General features: G+C 44.3%; 1 protein-coding gene across 1 annotated transcript; it reads left to right on the forward strand.

Moving 5' to 3' along the window:
• The first annotated feature begins 9,069 nt into the window (after positions 1-9,069).
• On the forward strand, positions 9,070-18,058 carry sik1 (salt-inducible kinase 1). The gene is made up of 14 exons (XM_017410343.3): positions 9,070-9,300; positions 9,623-9,813; positions 9,928-10,044; positions 12,556-12,619; positions 12,716-12,877; positions 13,255-13,379; positions 13,475-13,598; positions 13,684-13,904; positions 14,013-14,162; positions 14,259-14,372; positions 14,465-14,687; positions 14,782-15,036; positions 15,164-15,353; positions 15,480-18,058. The coding sequence occupies exons 2-14, from the start codon at positions 9,661-9,663 to the stop codon at positions 16,006-16,008; spliced, it is 2,427 nt and encodes an 808-aa protein (XP_017265832.1). The 5' UTR covers positions 9,070-9,300; positions 9,623-9,660; the 3' UTR covers positions 16,009-18,058.
• Positions 18,059-19,887: the final 1,829 nt, after the last annotated feature.

The following is a 19,887-nucleotide window of genomic DNA, read 5'->3' on the forward strand; positions in this document are numbered from 1 at the left end:
TTTGGGTTAGTAGTTTACCCAGTAAAAGTGCATGTAGGCTACATTAAAATAAAATAAAAACTGGAAAAAGTACAGTTATATTTGGGGACAGAATAGATTTGCTTAGTTTTGGAACATGTTGACAATATTCTCAACATTATGTGCTGATTTTGATCCCAGATCTTATCTGTTCAGAGGGGAGGAAGACAGCTTTTTATTTTCATTAATCTCACTACATGTGAGCTAACACTGGGCTTCAGTGTTATTATGAGCCTTTAGTGACAATCTAACAGCTCTGATGGTGGAGATTTCTCAAGTAAAACAGACTTTGTGCTGCGTTTGAGTTGAGATGATCAACCAGCTGAATACACAAAGTTATTTTCTATAAAAACAGACAATAAACAAGTGAGAAATATTCTGCACATCCCTACAGAACCAAGCTGATCTCTGTCAAAAATAGATTTTCACTGTAAACCAAGCACATTAAAAACCTATTAAAAGTGGTAACTTCCTGAAAATTTACTCTACGTGCTTTAAAATCTCTGTAAAAGTGTGTATTCATGTGTGTGTGTGTGTGTGAGAGAGAGAGAGGTCCGTAAAGCCCTCATCACTGAAACAGATTGTTTGAGGAGAGTTTCTTCGTGCTGGATCGCTCGGATGGTAGCTTGACGCACAAGCTCACGAGGACAGCCACTGCCTGCCAAAGTCAACAAGCGGAGACAGATCAGCGTTAATTGCCAAGGAAGAATGGTACCACTGTGTTCCACGAGGACACAATGTCACCAAATGATCACACAAATGAGCTTTGCAGTGAGTGCTGGAGTTCGCAAAAAAAAAAAAAGCCGGAAGCAAAATGAATGAACAAATGGGATGAGGTCAGTGATGGGAGGATCAGCTGCGGGCTTGTATTGATGGTATATGCGTGTACTCAGATATATGGTTTAAAATGAGTGTTTAGTTGCTTTTTGACAGACATCTGCAGCCCAGTGTAAATTATGATCTCTGCTACTTAAATAAAATTGAAATGCAATTACTAAAATTTGCTTCAAGAAAATGTCACAAAAACCTTTAAACTGAACCTCTTTTTTTAATTTGATCTTTATTTTAAGGAACAGAAGCACAAAGTTGGGTCAGATTTGAAGGAACAAATTGCATTTAAAAATGTAAACAGGTTTGATTTTGGCAACGCACTCAAAAAAAGTCAAGAGAGAGGCATGTTTACACTTGTTGCATCACTCTTTCTCTCAGTTGCCCTTTGTAATTGTTTGGAAACGAGGATACTAACTGGTCCAGTTTTGCAAAAGGACTTTGTGTCCATTTTCTGCTGAGTACAAGATGTCAGCTGCCAGCAGTCTGTGGTCAGCTCTGTCTAAAGCTCCTCTTCATGCAGGGATGCCACCAAAAGGAGGGCCGAGGTGGCCACGGCTCCCCCTGTGAGTTTGCTGGTCCCCTTAATGGGCCCCCTGGGCAGACAGTGTTACTCAGTCTGTTAGGAAACTATCTCATGAACCGCATGATGATGTTCACTAAAACTCTCAGAAAGTAATCACTGGACGTGCATCTACAACTGTTTAACTTCTGCAACAGGTAATCAGCCTTAGCAAGCACAAAATGGCTTGGTAAGGCTAATTAATGTGGGCTTGCTTCGACCCCCTTCGCCGCCTCAGTTCGTTTAGAAATCACACCGAGGCAGCCAGAAGGTGTCTAAATACCAGCCTGAAATGTCTGCTGAAAGATCCCAGAAGGTTTGGCATTTTTTTTCTATTACAGTGAAGAGTTTAGTAGAATTGTCCTCTCAGCCGTCAAACACAGCTGACTGACAGCTCGCAGCGACACGCGGGGACGGGGAAGCACCTACTCTTCCCCGACATACAGCAGGAGAAAACCCCACGCCGTGTCTGGAATCTACACTGCAGAAACAGTATGATGGAGGAAAGTTTCAAATTAGTTTCTTCCAACAGCGTTGCACACCTTGAATCTGGAAACAGCCACATGCCCTTATCAGCTATGGAGTCTGTTGCACCCTGGTGCCCTCAGAGACGCAGAAGTTTGGACTTTTTGATCAATAAAAAGCCCAGATAGTCAGAAGCGTGCTCACTCTCTTTCTGTCTATCGGATCGGAGCTCAAATGGCAAAAAAAACAAACAAAAAAAAAAACTCTGCAGAGCTCCTGCACGGAGCTGATTTATGACTTCCTCCTTATGTAACATAGTTTTAGGTTACATTTCTGGACGCAGCAGCTGATTGTGCTGAGTGATAAAAGTTTTCCAAGTTATGCTCGAGCCCATGTGGCTGAACTGCAAAGCTGCTTGTCTGCCTAAAAGGCAATGTTTTACTTGGAAGTTGTTGTTTTTATTTAAATTCGTCATTTCATGATGACAGGGAGGACATGTAGAGGCTGAAAAGTGCAAATAAAACAGAAGCGTCAACTTTATCAACATTATCAGAGCCCCAGAGAAACCTGTTTGGAGTCAGATTGTCTACCAGTGTGGTGTAAAAACATTAATCTATGAAGCTGACGTCTGTCTGAGAGTGTAAGGTTTTGTTTCACCTTTGTCATACCAATAACTAGAAAACATGTGTTCCTGCTGTCCCAGAGACAGACTCAGATCAGGAGACTGTCTGAACCACCTGAAACTGTGTTAAGGTTATTTACATAAACCTCCCAGCTGTCAGTCTGTGAGTTTTTTAATGAATTATGAAGTAAAATACACGCAGCACTTTGTCCTTCTGCTGCCTTTGTTCTTATTTTGTATAAAGATTATCCTTTTTTCCCCTACCTAATTCTTTTTCTTGTCTTTTTTTTTCCTTAACCTTTTTTGGTGAGCGTGTTGTGTTACAACACGCTCACCAGCAGGTTTGGGTTAGTTTATTTTTGGTTAATCACTAATTAAATTTCCAACAGTGTTTCTTTTCCCCAGTTCCATCCTCCTGACAGGATTACATGCAAACCCAAGGACTCTCTCATCAGACTAAAGTGTAAAACGCCTTAATGCGGCTGCAGTTTGCTGAGTTTAAAACGGTTTTCAGTAGCTCTTCCTCTGGTGATCCCTGTTGTCTGGACTGTGATAAGGTGGTCAGACCAGTCAGCGAGGCGTGTTGGTGTATGTGGAGTTCCTTTAATCCTTCTGGCTTGAAAAAAGCACCCACAAAGAGAGGAACCAAAGTCTGTTTTGTTCCAATTTTACTAATGAGACAATCGAAAACCTTACTAAGGGCTCAGTTAAGTTTCCCTTTTCTGAGATGCTGTCAAGCGATTACAGTTTTATATTCACCTTAGCTGTGTGCGCAGTTGATCATTATTTGTAAGCAGATTCTGATGGAAATGTTTTGGGAGGTGAGTGGTCGGTTGGCGGAGGGACGCAGCAGCTGAATGCAGGTCGTGTTTGGATTCCTCCTGATCAGTTTCAGACCCAGATTCAAGAACGATTGTTACCTAAATGTTTTTTTGGGGTGAGGGGTTCGGTGTCCCTGAAACGAAAATGATGAATCACATCACTGTCCCTCTTCTTCGGCGGGAAGTGAAAGCAAGCCAGCAGTCAGGCTGCGTGCCAGGGTTCAGTAAGAACAAGCTGCTGCTACTTGGACCTTGAAAGATTACAGTACTTAACTGTAGCTGGACATCCACCAACTCTGCTAATTCTCATTTCAATGATTTGCTTTTGAAAAAAAAAGACATAAATGGCTCTCTTTATAAAACATTTTGAGTTTGAGATCATTCAGATCATAGAAAAGGATGGAATGAGCAGTTAATATCTTACCTGTTGCAGATAGGTCTTTGATCAGCCTCAGTTTGGAAAAAATGGAGCTGAATTCTTACCGGATTCATGAACTATTTACATCTGGTAAGATATTAATTGATTCAACCTTTACTACCACTTTAAGAGGACTTTTTAAAATACAAAACAAACAAAAAAAAAGCTATGTTTCATAAGAGAAGATGAAAATGTCAAATCTATTCTAAAATAGTGAACATGTCACTCACATGACTGATCATATCTGCTGTTTCTGCCTCTGGACAGCAGACACTCGCAGACAGGAAAGACGAAATACAATAAAGTTACTTGGAGGAAACTCTTGAAGACATAGCTTACATTTTTTTCCCCATTTAGAGCCAACAAAGATGGTTTTGTTTGCGTGTTTTCATCCTCCGAGTCTTGTTTTCAGTTCAGAATTACTGCTGCACATCACAGGCCGTAGCACCTGAAGCCTACAGCAGTTTTGATACAGCTGCAGTTGTGTAACCAGAACTTATCCTGCTGGTGGGAACTTTTCTTATTTTCATGTTCTTATGTTTCCAGATATTCTCTTAGACGACCTTTAGACAATAAAGAACCAGATCCGAACATTTTCTACAGCTGCCGTAGCAGATTTCTGGTATCACACTTGTTTCTTGCAAATATTTGTAATTGGCTCAGATAAGGTTTGATTAGTAGGACGTACAAGCGGCAGGGCATAAAACTTACATAATCATAATTTAGATATAAACAGCCAAGTCTCGTGGCCTCATTTGGCCTCTCAAAATGTAATAATTGTGTTCAAATGCTGACCTGGAACGTAAAGGCAGCATATAAGCAGCCTGTTGGAGAAGAGAAAATTTAGGAGGTAATTCAAGTTCTAATGAAGAGCAAAGGGTAAGAATGTGGTGAGGCGTTCAGGATCAAAGTTTTGCTTTGAGCTGAGATGTGTGACCCAAAGGTCAAAGGTGAGAGGACAGTTTAGGTGTAAAACCTGTGGGAAAACAGAGCAACCTTTTACAGATGGATGCTTGGTCTGCGCAAAATGAAACTAACGCCTTAGCACGTGGGAATTGTGTTGGGTTTAATCTCGTTTTTCACATCTCACCATCAAAGAACTTTTCCAGTCTTGTGATCCCAACATTAAAATGTAGACAGGTTTAAATTTTAAGGAGCGCCCAGAGGACATTAGATTTTATTTGATCTGCTCACTAATTACGCTGATCAGCAGAGTTGAATATTTGAGCCCCACTACGAAGGAATCGCATTTCTCATCCACCCTGCGGCTGTTCGTGTTTTTATTGATCCAGTTAGTTTGAGCAGGAAATGCAACCTGAATACCTCAGTTGTGCTGCAAACAGAAAGTTCTCGGGTCGAAGCCGTGACTCATCTCGTCCTGTCAAACACCCCCACCCCCACCCCGTTGGCCGTCAGCCCCACGAATTTAAGGAAGCGGCAAAAAAAAAGAGAGGCCGAAACACCTTCGGAGTTGACCTTTGCGCGCTCGTGTTCGTTAAAAGGTCACGGGAAGTACAAAAAGCAGAAACACGTGTGTGTTTCTTAGTCTCCGAGCACACACTTTTTGAGATAAAACAGCGACGGCTCAACCGTGTGCCGCCTCTCTTTACAGATATTCTGCCACTGATAGCTGGACTTACGTCAGCAGCAGGTCTTACAGTGAAGATACCGGCGGCTGATTTGACTAAATGTGCAGAAATCCACACCGTTAAACAGATGTGCCTGTGTAAGAAGGAGAGACCAAAAGTGAGAATTTAGTGACATTTAAGAAGTGAGAAGTTGTGGCTAATTTGTGTTGAATGGTTGTACATTCATGCCCTCACACAAACCTGTTATCTGATTTTACTATGAGGGGGTAAATGAGGCCAACTGGAGCTGCAAAACACATGTGGCCAATGCCATTTTCATTTAATGATTACATTTTTGGATTTAAAATGTAAAGCCAGCCCTGTTTGGATGTCTTAAAAACCATTTCACCTATCGCCTTTCATGCCAGCCTTTAAACTGAAATCATTTTATCTTGATAAAGGATGACATTTCAGCTTTGTCGTCAAATCTTGAAAATCACTTTTTGTGCAGTTTTGTGCAAACTAATGCGATCTCTTTGCACTCAAACTATGCATTGTGGAGGACTATCAGCTACTACCACACCAAATGTCAGCCCATTATCTGTAAACCTGTGTGAGTAACAACCATATTTGTGTTTCAGAAGGTTGATTAGCTGTGGCAGCCATCTTAAATCAGATTGACTCCAAACATTATTCAATGTCAGATGTATATCTAATGATCACTTTCTGTGAGTTTCATTAAAATTCTTCCATTAGTTCATGCAATGTTTTGCTAACAGACTCACATTATCAGTCGTTTCTGGTAGCGGGCGTTAATAAGAGTGATCTTTATCGCTGAGCGTTTAGATGTTTCGCCGCAGATCTGCAAATACCACCGACTAAAAGACATCAGACTCAATGCCATGTGTGCACATGCTGGTGTAAACTGGAAGCTTTGGGTTCCAACCGAGCAGCAAACCAGGTTGTTTTGCGTCAACATTTTTCTGGTAGTCTGACTTCTCATGTTTCTGTACGCAGAATTTCAACCATGAAGAGAAAATTCTCCAAAGGTTGCTGACCTAAAACCATTTATGCACAAGGAAAAAAACAAGTAAGGGTCAAAAATAGACTTTTTAGGAAAAACTTTGAACATCTCCGCTAGAAGCTTTGTTGTTCCTTTAATTTTGTATTAGGTTGTTGTGAAAGTATGACTCGTCCATAACTTTTTAATTGTCAGCAGTTTTATAATTTACTTATAAAACCATCATAAACCAAGTTGCATGAACTCATGCTACGGTGTGCCTCTGATATCCTTTACACCACGTCACGCTTTCAGAAGCTGACTAAGGCAGATACTCGGTGTGTACCTTGGATGCACACAGGAAACACAACCGCAGACATGCAAGGGAGCCGCAGCACATTTGGTTATGAAAAACGCGAGAGCAGAGAGTGGGCCGTGCGGTTTGCTTGTGAGCGTGCAGCTAAATATTGTGCGACCTTTGAGGTGAGAGGTTTTGCGTGCCATTTGCATTCCTAAACCATTTGAGAGTCGGGCAGGGAGGTCGCTCGATGTTTTTGCCGTTCACCAGCGTTTCCACTGACGTGCTGTTGTCCCTTTATGATCCCCGAGCGAAACGGTCATTATTTAACAACCTGCATCACCCTCATGACGGCAAACACGTCGGCTCAAACCTTTCCTACTATCGAGCACGGTGGCGGAGGACTGATGATTTGCAACCTTCCAGTCACTGAGTCAGTCATGTGTAAACACAAGCATTTTAGAGTCCCTAAAAACCATCTAAATTAAGCTAATTAATGCACTTTATGGTGGCCACAAAAAAGCAATAACCATTGAAACTTTATGAGACAAGTGCCTCCATCCCCCTTTTGTTACATAAACAAAACCCTGAAAAATATAATAAACTGAAACACAAAAACAACACTCCTCAGCAATGCAACAAACTGATTATGACATTTATACGTTTTAGGTTATTGCAGTAAAATGGGTGTTTCTTGGCACACTTCCATTTGAGCGTAACCTTTAAATAAACAGTGCTACTGGATCATGTTCTTTGCAGTTGTAGATCTGTGTCATGGTTCTTTTTTTTGTCTTTCCTGTCACATTAATCATGTCATAACCCAGGCTATTTTTGATGAACCCCCTCAGGAGGTGCCTGACCTCTGGAGGTAAAAACAAAACACTGAACTGAGCCGTTTAAAGCAGCGCAGCACGCTGCTCACGGGCCAGCTGTTTGCTAAAACGTTACTTTGTGCAGCGACGCATCTGAATGCAACTGAGACAGTGAAGCAAATGAATATTTGATCACCAAATACATTAGTTTTCAGTTATTTTGATGGATTTCCCCCCCCCCTCCCTTTTTTTTTGGTGCATATACAAGTTATGCAACACAACAAATGATAAATATTTATTTTATTTTATTTCACTAAGTTCACATCAATTCACATCATTCACAGCCATAGAAGTGTGATTTTTTTTTTATCATATCCCCACAGAATACAAAAAGTTTACAACCAAGCTTCCACAGCTTATATTTTAGCTCAAAATAATCTCTGCAAAACTCAAAATGAAGGCTCTGATTAACTTGTTGTATCTCCTACGTAAAACACTGGAGAAACATCAGAGCCTTTGGTTGCTCACGCTTCAAGAAGTTTTAAGATCTGGCTTATAGTTTTTGTGCAGCAGCCGTTTGTTTGAGGCTTTACCATTCACATTTGTGTCTGCTTCTAATTGCCCTGGCAGTCAGGGAGTGAGACACACAGGTTATCACGGTGACCATAATGAGCCACTGGGAGCAGCTTGTTTGTTATTTTGTTGTTGTTGTTTTAAGACTTTTAATAGTTGCATACTTGCATCAAATTATAGACATTTTTTTCTTATCTTAGATTATTACAGTTACGTTCAAATTTTATGTAGCAGCTGCTTTGGCATCCATTAAAGTTTTCTAGCTGTTTAAGACTATCTATATAGATAGCATGCACGGGTTTATGTATGTGTGTATCCACATTTGTTTGTCTGGATTTATATATATATATAGTTTTATGAATATATGCAGTTATACATGCATATATTTGTGCATGCGTGTGTATGGATGTATTTATGTATGTTTGTATGCATGTATAGCACTTGAAAAATTTCTGGCAGAACTTGTCAATATAGTATACAATTGTGTTTTTTATATTTGGGTTAAGTTAAAGTACCCTGTAATACTTTGGCTCAAAAGGATTTAGTATTTATTATTCCTGTATTTTTGACTCTAAACCCATATATAGAATAGATCTGAAACGTTACAGCGGAGTGGAGTGAAGCAGTGGTTGTGTAAACAGTTAAATCCGTCTACGTGAGGATCTCCAGATGCTTTCTGTTTCTGTTCCTTAAGCTGAGACCGCGCGCGCTCGCCGCTCTCTGCAAAGTGAGCGCGAGGCAGCCCCGCCGGCTCCTCTCAGGCCCGGCGGAGTGGAAGTGTCACGTGGTGACACATCTCTGCGACTGACATCACCGTCCCCATCTCCAAGCAACCCCTCTCCATCAGCACTCGCGTCACCGTGCGCCCTAGCCGCGCCGTTGCCGGGCAACCCGCGGCTCGCGCTCGGGCCCGGCCTTGCCTTGCACCCAGCTCGGAGCTCTGACGCGGGTGTGACGTTAATAAGGTGGGTATCAATTTGTTATGGTGGCGGAGGGAGGGCGGAGGGAGGGGAGGGAGGAAGGAGGAGGAGGAGAAGGAGGAGGAGGAGGAGTTCCCCCCTGTGAGAGCCGAAGCCCTCAGCTCTGCATTCCGGCGGAGCTCAGAGGCGCACAGCGGCCGCAGCGCAACCCGGGCTCGAAGCGTCGCTCTTTACACTCCGAGTCCAGAGCGGAGGAAACTTTCATCCTCCTGGGTGTGTTTGGGATTTTATTTTTATTTTGGCGCTCAGGTGGAATGGTTGACTCTTCGTCTCACAGCTGTCTGAACTGTGAGGGAAGCTGGTTTATGTCTTTTTAAAAGAAAAAAAAAAAAAAAGGTAGGACTTTCTCTTTTTTTCCTGCTCCGTTTACGGCCATCATCTAATGGGGTTACATTTAGCCTTTGTCTGTTACTTTTATTAAGAAAGAAAAAAAGTTTTAAACCTTATCTTTACAGCTGAAACACATATTTAATCCTTCATTATGAAGACTTTTTAAGACGCACCTTATTTCTATCGCATACTTCCCTTGTGTTTCAGGCTGTCTTTTCTTTCTTTTTTTTTTTTTTTTTTTGGGCGAGTTCCTTGTTGGCTGAATAAATTCTATGTAATAAACCTCCGATCAGGGGAGGTCTAAGGTGTCCGCCTGCTTGTCTCTGCAGGTACAAGCCTTCATTTGTTCCAGCAGTCGGTGCACCATGGTGATCATGACAGACACCAGCAGGAGCGCTCAGCCTCCTCCTGCCCAGGGGAGGCCACTGCAGGTCGGCTTCTATGAGATCATCCGCACCCTGGGGAAAGGAAACTTTGCAGTGGTGAAGCTGGCCAGACACAAAGTCACCAAAACCCAGGTCAGCAGCCTCGTCTTGTGCTCTGGATTTGCACATTTTACTATTATCATTACTGTAGAAATTCATTTGCAAGCTAACAAGTTGACTCATCCGCTCTGTGTGTTGTTCTTTTAGGTGGCGATAAAGATTATCGATAAGACCAGGCTGAACCCCTCCAACCTGGAGAAGATTTACAGAGAAGTGCAGATCATGAAGCTGCTGAACCACCCTCATATCATCAAACTCTACCAGGTGGGGGGGCTTTATTTTATTTCATTTCATTTTAGACCTCTTTGAATTGCCGCATGCGTGTGCTTTAATGTGTGAACGTGATGAGGAAAGCAGCGCATTGTGCAGCAGTGACGATATTTTGTGAAGAAAACACTAAATCATGACCACAGCGCAGCAGCGTTAACGCAGTCCCTTTCTGACCTCCCTCTCCCTTTTGCTGTGCAAGTGTGCAAGGGAGTTGAAAGGCGTTTATGGGCACTGTTGCCTTCGTTGGGGCAATGCATTTCTGAGATGTCCTCAGCCATCGATAATAGGGAAGGTGACTGCAGAGACGTAGGTGAAGGAAGAGTTGCTCAGCATGAGAACATTAAGCCCTATTAGCACCTGTTAAAGCCAAGTGCAATGTGTCTGCACGTCACGTGAAGGCCGCCCCACAAAGCTACGCTTTACTCCTAATCAAATTGAAGACTTAGGGCGAAGAATCCGCTTTGACCGACTCAGCTGACCTTACAAGCGCCTTGGCACACGTCTGGCATCAAGCCACGCCGAAGGAAAACAAACAATGCCCTCTTGAATCCCCTTTCTCTTTCTTTCTTTCGGTTGCCGCTGCATCTGATAAACTCTCAGTGATGTGTGCTGCAGAACAGAAGGGCACGCCATTTAGCTGGAAAGCCCCCCCAAAATATTTCTCCTCATATGCAGAGATGCAGAGCAGAATGATGGTCACATGCAAAGCTAAATTAGGCATTAAGTGAATATCGTTAAAATGTCACAGAAAGTCTTTTATTGCAAAACTGACTGGTAACAATAAAGCTATTCATCTGGTTTCAGGAGCCTGAGTGAATCAGTTAATATTAGTTTATTTATCTATTATTTATTTATTTATTTATTGCTTCCTGAACTAAAAGGAACTGAGGAGAAACCGTGCCGAAAGCTTCTTTGCGTCATCTGACCACAAACGCTCGCCTCACAGCAAAGAGTTAGCGACGCCTGGATGTGCAGTAAGAGTTTCACATGGAACGAGCCAATTAAAGCCCTTTGTGTTCGAGGTGAAAGCTTTGACCATCTTTGGCATCAAACCTCACACGGTGCACCGTCCAAGCCTGAATGGCAACTATTGCTCCCATGCCATCATCGCTCCCTCCGTCACTGACAAGAAATTATGCAAATCAAGCCTGAGAGGAATGTGAAATATCTGAATGACTGAATGCATTTAAATCGATGAAACCACTAATGTTTAATCACTCTTAAACCTTGTGAAACTGACCGTGAGCTCAACCTGTTTGGGATCCGCCCTGTGGCTTTAGATTAGTGATGCTGGTGACATAGTTGTTCTTCCTCATATCTTCGAATATTATTTTCTTCCCCCTCCATACGTAGGGTTAAATGCGGCGTAGGACAGTCTTGTGATTATCTTTGTTCAGTTTTTAGCAGCCCTCTAAGACCTCTGATCTGACTTCAATCCGCCTCAGGTTTTAAACGAACAAAATACATTTTTCTTGCATAACTGAGGATCCGTGTTTTCGTTTCTCTCATCCTCTTTTTTTTTTAAATCCTTTTAAAAGAGACCCACTAGCGAGACGCTGAGTAAAAACTCTAATCTGCTTTGCTGCACAGGCTAAATTTGTTCAAGCTCATAAACTGCATGGTAAATGTTTTTGTTTTGGTTTTTTTTCTTTGCGGCTGTTTGAAACAAACTGAAGGATTTAAATATTGATGCAGAAGGGCGAATGGCTTGAGGGCCCTGTTGTGTGCGATGTTTGTTCTTCGTGGTTGTGACGTTAGCATCACCTCGAGGTGACTGAGCTCCAAGAGAGCGACTCTGTCTTGCAGATAAAGACCATTTCCCAGTTGGTGGCGTGTCCATTGAATCGCCCTCACCTGGTTCTCTAAAGGACTCGGTGGCTGGAGAGAATAAAGCGCTTCCATTCACTGGAATCTGGTGACATTCAGTGCAGAGCCGGCTCGCAGCGTTATCCGCACGGGCCTTTGTCGTCTGACGAAAATTGCATTGTTGTGCAACCTATCGGCTCAACTGCTGCGTCCCCGAGGCCCGAAAGGAAATGGGAGGCCTCCTGTGGGCTCCAGGAAAAGACTGGCAGTTTCATTTTTCCTGTCAGACAAACTGCTCAGCGTTGAGTCACCGCACGTACGCTGCTTTCAGTACAAAAGGCACGACTCGTGTTAGCAGCCGGGGCAGTTTCTTTGACGTAGGGATATGTAGGAAATTTGAAATTCAACACTAGCATCTGTTGCCAACTAGTACCAGCCTCAGGGAAACACTCCCAACTATTTAACCAGCTGCTGTGTGTGAATGTGGAGAATTGTCCTTTTAAGGTTTGTGTTGATGTGGACGGTTTGTAAAACATGATAAAAATGCATGCAGGAAGTAAGCTGCCTTATGCAGCAGGACAGAGAATGGAAAGACAGCGTATTTTGTTTAAACAAGTGGAACAAGCATATGGAGAAGTAAAAAAAACAAGAAGTTGCAATGGTTTGAAAATGTCTCATGCAAATTTTTTGTTTTTTTAGGTCATGGAGACCAAAGACATGCTGTACATCGTCACAGAGTATGCAAAGAACGGCGAGATGTTCGGTGAGTTCAAACGCCACTGCTGCTAAATCCGTTGATCCAGATCGGATGGCGCACGAACCCTCTTCCCTCAAACTAAAATATCCTTCCTCCCCTCAGACCACCTGACCTCAAACGGCCGCATGAGCGAAGACGAGGCGAGGAAGAAGTTCTGGCAGATCCTCACGGCGGTGGACTACTGCCACCGGCACCACATCGTTCACCGCGACCTCAAAACCGAGAACCTGTTGCTGGACGCCAACATGAACATCAAGCTGGCCGGTGGGTTTTTTTTTTTTTCTGTACAACAGTCACTGTTGCTGTAGTTACCCGTCAGCCTGGCAGGAAGCGGCTGTAAGGAACGTGACAGAGAGAGAGAGTTAATTGATTTGAAGGAAGTGCGTGCTGCTTTGGGGATTCCTAAACAGCCCTAATTAAATCACTGTTCTGTCTGTGTGCTGATTAAATGTGAAAAATTCACTCGTTTTACGAAGACTAATATCAGCCTGAGGGAGCAGGTCCTGCATGTGAACACACACTCTTTTCATTAAGTGTGTCCCTTTAGTACATAAACGTGACAAATGCAGAAGTGAATGGTGATGCATCTGCTTAAAAAGGAGCTTGAATAACCAAACCTCTGTGCATCTTTGTCTTTGCAGACTTTGGATTCGGAAACTTCTACAATGCAGGGGAGCCTCTGTCCACGTGGTGCGGCAGCCCGCCTTATGCTGCCCCTGAAGTGTTTGAGGGGAAAGAGTACGAGGGGCCTCAGCTGGACATTTGGGTAAGCCTGTGACAGAAGCGTAGAACTTGAACAAATGAATGAATAAAAGTGAGGGTGATTCAAACTGACACTCGTTTTGGCTCCTCTCCCCACAGAGTCTCGGGGTGGTGCTTTACGTCCTCGTCTGCGGCTCTCTGCCGTTCGATGGACCAAGCCTTCCTGCGCTCAGACAGAGAGTCACCGAAGGACGGTTCAGAATTCCCTTCTTCATGTCCCAAGGTATTCATCCATGATCCTGTCAAATACTCATCATTAACTGCACACAATAAGCCGGAGACTCATCCGATTTTCTATCTTCGCCCAGACTGTGAAAACCTGATCCGTAAGATGCTGGTGGTAGATCCAACCAGAAGGATCACCGTGACCCAGATCAAGCAACACCGCTGGATGCTATCAGACCCTTCGGCCGCCCATCAGACCCTCAGCCATTCCCTCACCGAGTACAACTCCAACCTGGGCGACTACAGCGAACCTGTGCTCAGCATCATGAACACGCTTGGCATCGATCGGCAGAGGACCATCGAGGTAACCAAGCAGAAAAAAAACAAAAACAAACAATTTTTTATTGTCAAATCTGAACGTCCAGACTTTTTATTTTAGGAAACAAAGTTAATAATCGTTCATTTTCCTCAGTCTCTGCAGAGCAGCAGCTACAATCACTTTTCCGCCATCTACTACCTGCTGCTGGAGAGAGTGCGGGAGCATCGCTCTCAGCAGCTCAGCCGCCAGTGTGGAACCTGGAGCCAGAGACCCAGGAGCACCTCCGACTCCACCGGTCCAGAGGTCAGCACTCCACCTGCATCTTGGACGCTCAGTCGAGCCTCGATCCGACTCTCAGCTTGAAGTCTAAAGTGCTCGGCTCTCTCTGCTTGCCTTTAGGTGATAATGGAGTCCGGCGAGAGCTTTAGACCTACAGCTTTTTCAGTTCCAGCCAAAAACACTCCTCCGCCTGTGTACTCCGAGGTGGAGTGCGACCAAAGCGGATTGTTCCAGGTATTAAAAATAACTTTGTAGATCCAGGACATTGCTGTGTGCTGTTCTCCCGTCAGTCTGTAACCGACGGCGCTCCTCCGTCTGTTTTTCAGCGGGTGGTGTTCCCAGTGGAGGCCAGCCTGAACAGATTGCTCTGGAACCGCTCGATTTCCCCCAACAGTCTGCTGGAGACGAGCATCAGCGAGGAGGTGCGTCCCAGAGATCTGGAAGAAGAGGAGGCAACACAAACTCTCGGGCCCCTGCTTCCGCCCACCACCTCCCGCAGACACACTCTGGCTGAGGTCTCCGCCCGTTTCCACCAGTGCAACCCTCCATGTAATTATGATTCACACCTATTTGAGAAAACCAGCATAATTTTCACTCTGCCGGTGGTAAAGAATCTAAAATCTGCCCTGTTGTGTTTCCGTAGGTATTGTGGTTAGTCCCTCAGATGGAGCCTCCTCTGACAGCTGCCTGAAGTCCTCCTCCAGTCCTGCTCCCACTTTGCAGGCTGCTGTGGGGGAGATGTCAACACTTCTGACCTCGGGGGCTGGAGGTGGAGCTCTGCAGCCGGCTGGAGCTCCTCTGACTCTCTCCTCCCACCTGCTGCCCCCGGCACAGAGCAGCCTGCCCGCTGCCAGCTTCCAGGAGGGCCGCAGAGCCTCCGACACCTCTCTCACGCAAGGTACAGGAGCAAGATCGCAAAAAAAATAATAAAACGGCCCCTCCATGTTATCTAATCTGCCGTTTGCTTGAAATGTGTCACATTAAAGAAACAGAGGAGTAACACTCTCTCATCACTTTCTCTGCAGGCCTCAAAGCTTTCCGCCAACAGCTGAGGAAGAACACACGCACGAAAGGACTGCTGGGATTGAATAAGATTAAGGGTCTGACCAGGCAGGTTGTTCCTCCCCCCTCCTGTAACCGCGGCAGCCGAGGCTCGCTCAGCCCAGCCTTCTCTGAGCACCGCAGCATGCTGGAGGAGGTGCTGCACCAGCAAAGGTGAGGCACATTGTTATTAAAGCCCACATGTTAGATCATGCAGATTAAAGGTTTTCAGATTGTAAGCAGGGGGGATATAATTATTATTTTAGTGCTGAAATGCTTTTCTTTTGTGTTTGTTTCCAGGATGCTGCAGATTCAGCACCAACCACAGCCTCAGGTCCAAACCACCCAGACAGGACCTACCCAGAATCCTCTGCTCTTCCTGACACAGCAGCAGCCGTCCTCTCCTTCACCTACTTCCGTCTTCCCCCCCTCCACCATGTTTGACGCGCCCGCTCAGCCCGCCCTGCCCGCCCTGCCTCCTCAGCAGGCCCCGGCGGGTCTTCAGCACGGCCCCTGGCACCAAACTCTCGAGACTTCCTACTCCAGCTGCTCCTCGTCCTCTTCGACCTGCTACACCTCCTCCCTGTCCCCCGTGGCCTCGGCCGCCTACCTTCTCGAGGCGCGTCTGCACATCAGCCAGCAGCCCCACCCTCAGCCCTCGTACACGGGCGCCCCGCAGCAGCCCCAGTCCGCCGCGCAGGCCCTCTTCCCCACCACGTCCAAACTGGCCATGTGGAGCAGGGCTTCGGCCGCCGGCGCAGATCCGAACATGCAGGAGCTGGGCTTGGCGGGGCAGCAGCAGCTCAGCAGCTGTGTGATGGTGAAGTAAAACAAACACAGAAAAAAGAGCACAACTCTGAGCAGAAGGAACGAAAAGCTGATGCAAGCGACAGACTTACAGAATATTTACCAAGAGGTACACATGTGAGAATGTGTGCCGGATGTTTTTGAGATCATATAAGCTAAAGACTCAGCAATAACCAAACTCTGGATGAGGCGTGGAGTTTGTATCCCAGAGAAGCAACAATGGACACCTTTGGCTTTCAGATGGACTCACCTGAATGAAATGAGAGCTCATGTTTATCTAAGTTAACTTTTTCATTGATTTTTTTTTCCACTTGCCTGGACAGAAGACCAAATACTTTCTTTGTTAAAAAAAACAAAACAAAAAAAGTCCCACTTTGTTCGCCTTTCTAAAGAGACATTTCTCTGTAGCAGTGCAATGGACATGCAGTATAGTTCCCTGAGCTTACAAACGAAGGATTTTAAGTCGTATTAAAACTGTGACGATTTCTTTTTTTTTTTTTTTTTAGCGACGCAAATGCTGCTTTTACCTCAAGCTGCAGAGAGACTGCTACGTCCTAATCAGCCAAAACTGAGTTATTTTGAGCAAAGCACAACAGGTACATCAGTCAACACGGTAGCGCCGTAGCTGTGTGGATCCATATTGTCCTTGAGTTAGATGCTTCTACTACCTCCTCAGGCAACGAGGCAACAGTTTGGACACTTTGAGCTGAAATCCCAGCTGATATTTAGACGGACAGAACAAAGATTGTGGGAGCAGTGCAATATTTTAACTGGAAACACGAAAGAAAAGGCGAGTCTCAAACGGTCAGGATTACGCGCATTTTGCCTGAGGTTTGTTTTTGTTCTTTTTTTAAAAATCGTTAATACGTTCGATCTCGAGCTAGCTCGCTGACCAGAACCGGTACCACAATAACGTGACACTGTAGTGACTTTTAGAGGAAGGCATTTCAAAAATGCTGCTCCTTCCTGCAGCATGCTTGTAGGTTTTCTTTTTTTTTTTTTTTTTTTTCTAAGACTAAAGGAAGAAGTTTGGGTTTTACCAAAGAGTGAACAGCACAAGACATGGATGATCTATCAAAGACACACTACTGACTTTTCACTTCGAATGCTGTCTCAAGATGTAGCACGGTGGTCGGCTACCATTTTTCGTACAATCTTCTCAGCTTTGGCTGTGAAAGAAGAAGAAAAAAAAAAAATACTCCCGCTGCCACCAAATCCTAATGCTACACCTTTTGTTTCTATCTCTAGCTGTTACTATCAGGACCATGGTTGTATTCTTGTTTTTTACTTTTCTAGAAAAGAAGAAAATGAAACAAACAAAACAACAAAAAAGTAATAATAATAACATAGCAATACCACATTGTGCAGGAAGCTGAACTTTATTCGGTGGCTAGAATTTTTAGTTCAGATGAGTGGCGTGTGTTGTCGTAACCGATGTTCGTTGTCTCATATCTGTGATGCATCTCATAGGAGAACAGTGTTTTTCCAGGTTCTGCCCTGGAAGCCTGCAGTGTTGATCTTTCTGCCCGGACGTTTTGGTTGATTGCACTCACCACGAAACTCTCGTGCCTTTATCAGAACAAACTCGCAGTCGGAGGTCTCCATCTCTGATCGTGACACTGAAGACAGAAAGAAAGAAAGATGGCTCCGTTAGGGGTCGTTCATCCAGTCGGCCCTCCCATAATGTCGTTGACCTTTCAGCTTGCTGTCTAAACAGGAGCTAAATTTTGCACTTTATCTGTATTTCTTATAGATTTGTTTGTTTATTTCTCATGATGGGAAAAAAAAATCAAAATCACACAACTGTCGACACACTAAGAATCATGATGCAAATCTGGAAGATAACTTTTGGATAAACTTTAGGTATATCACTTTAGAAGTATTTCCTTCCGTTTATTTTCCCCCCAGATATTTACTTGACTGTGTGAGGATGATCACGTCTGCCTGTGTGTGTGTGTGTGTGTGTGTGTAGAGTAGACAAAGAAAAGAGGCAGGGGGAGAGAATGATTATTCAAGAACGATTGTTTATTTATGTTGCTATTTATTTAAATAAAGTTCACTTCCTAAAGTCTGTTCTGCCTCTGAGTCTTTCTGTAGTCTCACATTTCTGTGCTTGACTCTTTTGGTTCTCTGATAGTTTGCTCCAATCCTAAACTCAGTCCCAAACCTTGCCCCTGGCGTTCAGTTCTTTCCTGGAAACGGTTACCTTCCGGCAAACTGCTGGCAAGGCTCCCCCGATGAAGATGACAACGCCTCCTCCCCCCGCCCGTGGCGATGGTGATGCATCTGACCCCGGCGACCCTCCCGCTGAACGGACAGGTGTCCTGACGTCTGTCAGGAAGAGCTATGTGGGAGTCAAGTGACGCAGCCGCAATATGAGAGTCTGAACCGTCCACGAGCCAAGTGAACTCTGCGGCGCCGCTCTCCACCTCCCACCCCCGTGCTCGCTCTTTATCTCCACTTAAGCAGGAGAACGCATAAAGCCTGCTCTAAGCCCTGCAGGAGTTCAAAGTGCTCCCATGCTATAGATTTACACCGTCACCGAGTTGGGCATATTTACTCGTGTAACATATGTTGTGACATTTGTCTCTTGACTGTCGGCCCCCAAGGTCCAGCTGGCACCAACATGTCAGCCGTCAGCTGCTGCGTATCAGCGAACCAACACGCTCTGAATTACACCAAGGTTTCGCTCAGCAAGAAGAAGACGGTCGCTGCAAGATACCGGCAGTCTTAACCTTCAGATAGTTTATTAAAACCTTCCTGCTGTCAGTAATACGATAGCAGGAGCTCATCCAAGGTTCTACTGTTTTTTGTTTATTTCTTCTTGTTCGGTGTTACTCCAGCCGAAGCTTCAGGGTTCTGGTTTCTGAGCAGCTTCAGAGTTTTTTTTACTTTTATTTTTTTGCAGATAAAATAAATGCAGTATGTTCTAAACTTCCTCACAAAATCAAAACCTGGAAGAAAACAACACTTAAAAAAAAGCTCAAATGTAACCAGCAATGGTTTGGATAAAGGAGAGAAATGTTTAAAAATCGGACCTATCTGTTCATGTTTCTTTCTTTAACCCTTCTGAAGAGAGGTAGAGAAGCCCTTGTAACTTGGGGTCCATTTGACCTGAAGGCCACGGGAGGGTAAGGTTCCCAGGAAACGTGTTGGGGAGCTCCATTAGCTTGCTCTTATTTAAACGTTTTCTCTAAACAAAAACCAGGGGGTCCGATTCCCTCCCGAAAGAGTCCTCTCTGCTCCGCTCGGTGAGCTGAAGTAACCCGATGAGGCACTGCCCACCAACACACCATCCCACAGGTCACAGAGTTAACGTCTCACACATTAGAATAAATGAGTCATCAGTGTTTCCTATAGTTTTATGGGAAATGGAACAACCCAAATACCCTAAAGAAGCATATAAAACCAGTTTTTATTGTTGCAGGGACAGATCGTGGTGTTTCATTTGACATGCAGGGCAGGACACTTTATATGCAAAACTTACAAACAAGCTTCATGTTGAAATTTGTGTTTAAATAAAACCCTCAACTCATAAGTTATAATTAAGGTCACCAGTGAGCCCCACTGAAGCTTGTGAAAACAGAAAATGTCTTTTGTAGTCCAACTTTTCTGCTCTTGGACTGCAGCTTCCCAACAGGTTCGACAAGTCTTTTGTGCAGGCTTGTGCAGGTTTCTGAGGGGTGTAAACATCTGAGATCGCCTTCCTTTGTTTTGTTTTTTTAGCTTCCTAGGTTTGACCCAATTCAGACAGAAGATCATTTGATAAAAGGGCATTGTTCACAAATAAAGCTAGATGATGAGTAAGTTCATGCTTCTTTATAAATTAATGTGTAGCAATAATAACTAAACATGCACTAAGTTGATAGAGCGATGTTACATCCAAACAGGTATTATGAAT

The sequence above is a fragment of the Kryptolebias marmoratus genome, linkage group LG6 (assembly GCF_001649575.2).
Source record: "Kryptolebias marmoratus isolate JLee-2015 linkage group LG6, ASM164957v2, whole genome shotgun sequence".
Classification (NCBI taxonomy): Eukaryota; Metazoa; Chordata; class Actinopteri; order Cyprinodontiformes; family Rivulidae; genus Kryptolebias; species Kryptolebias marmoratus.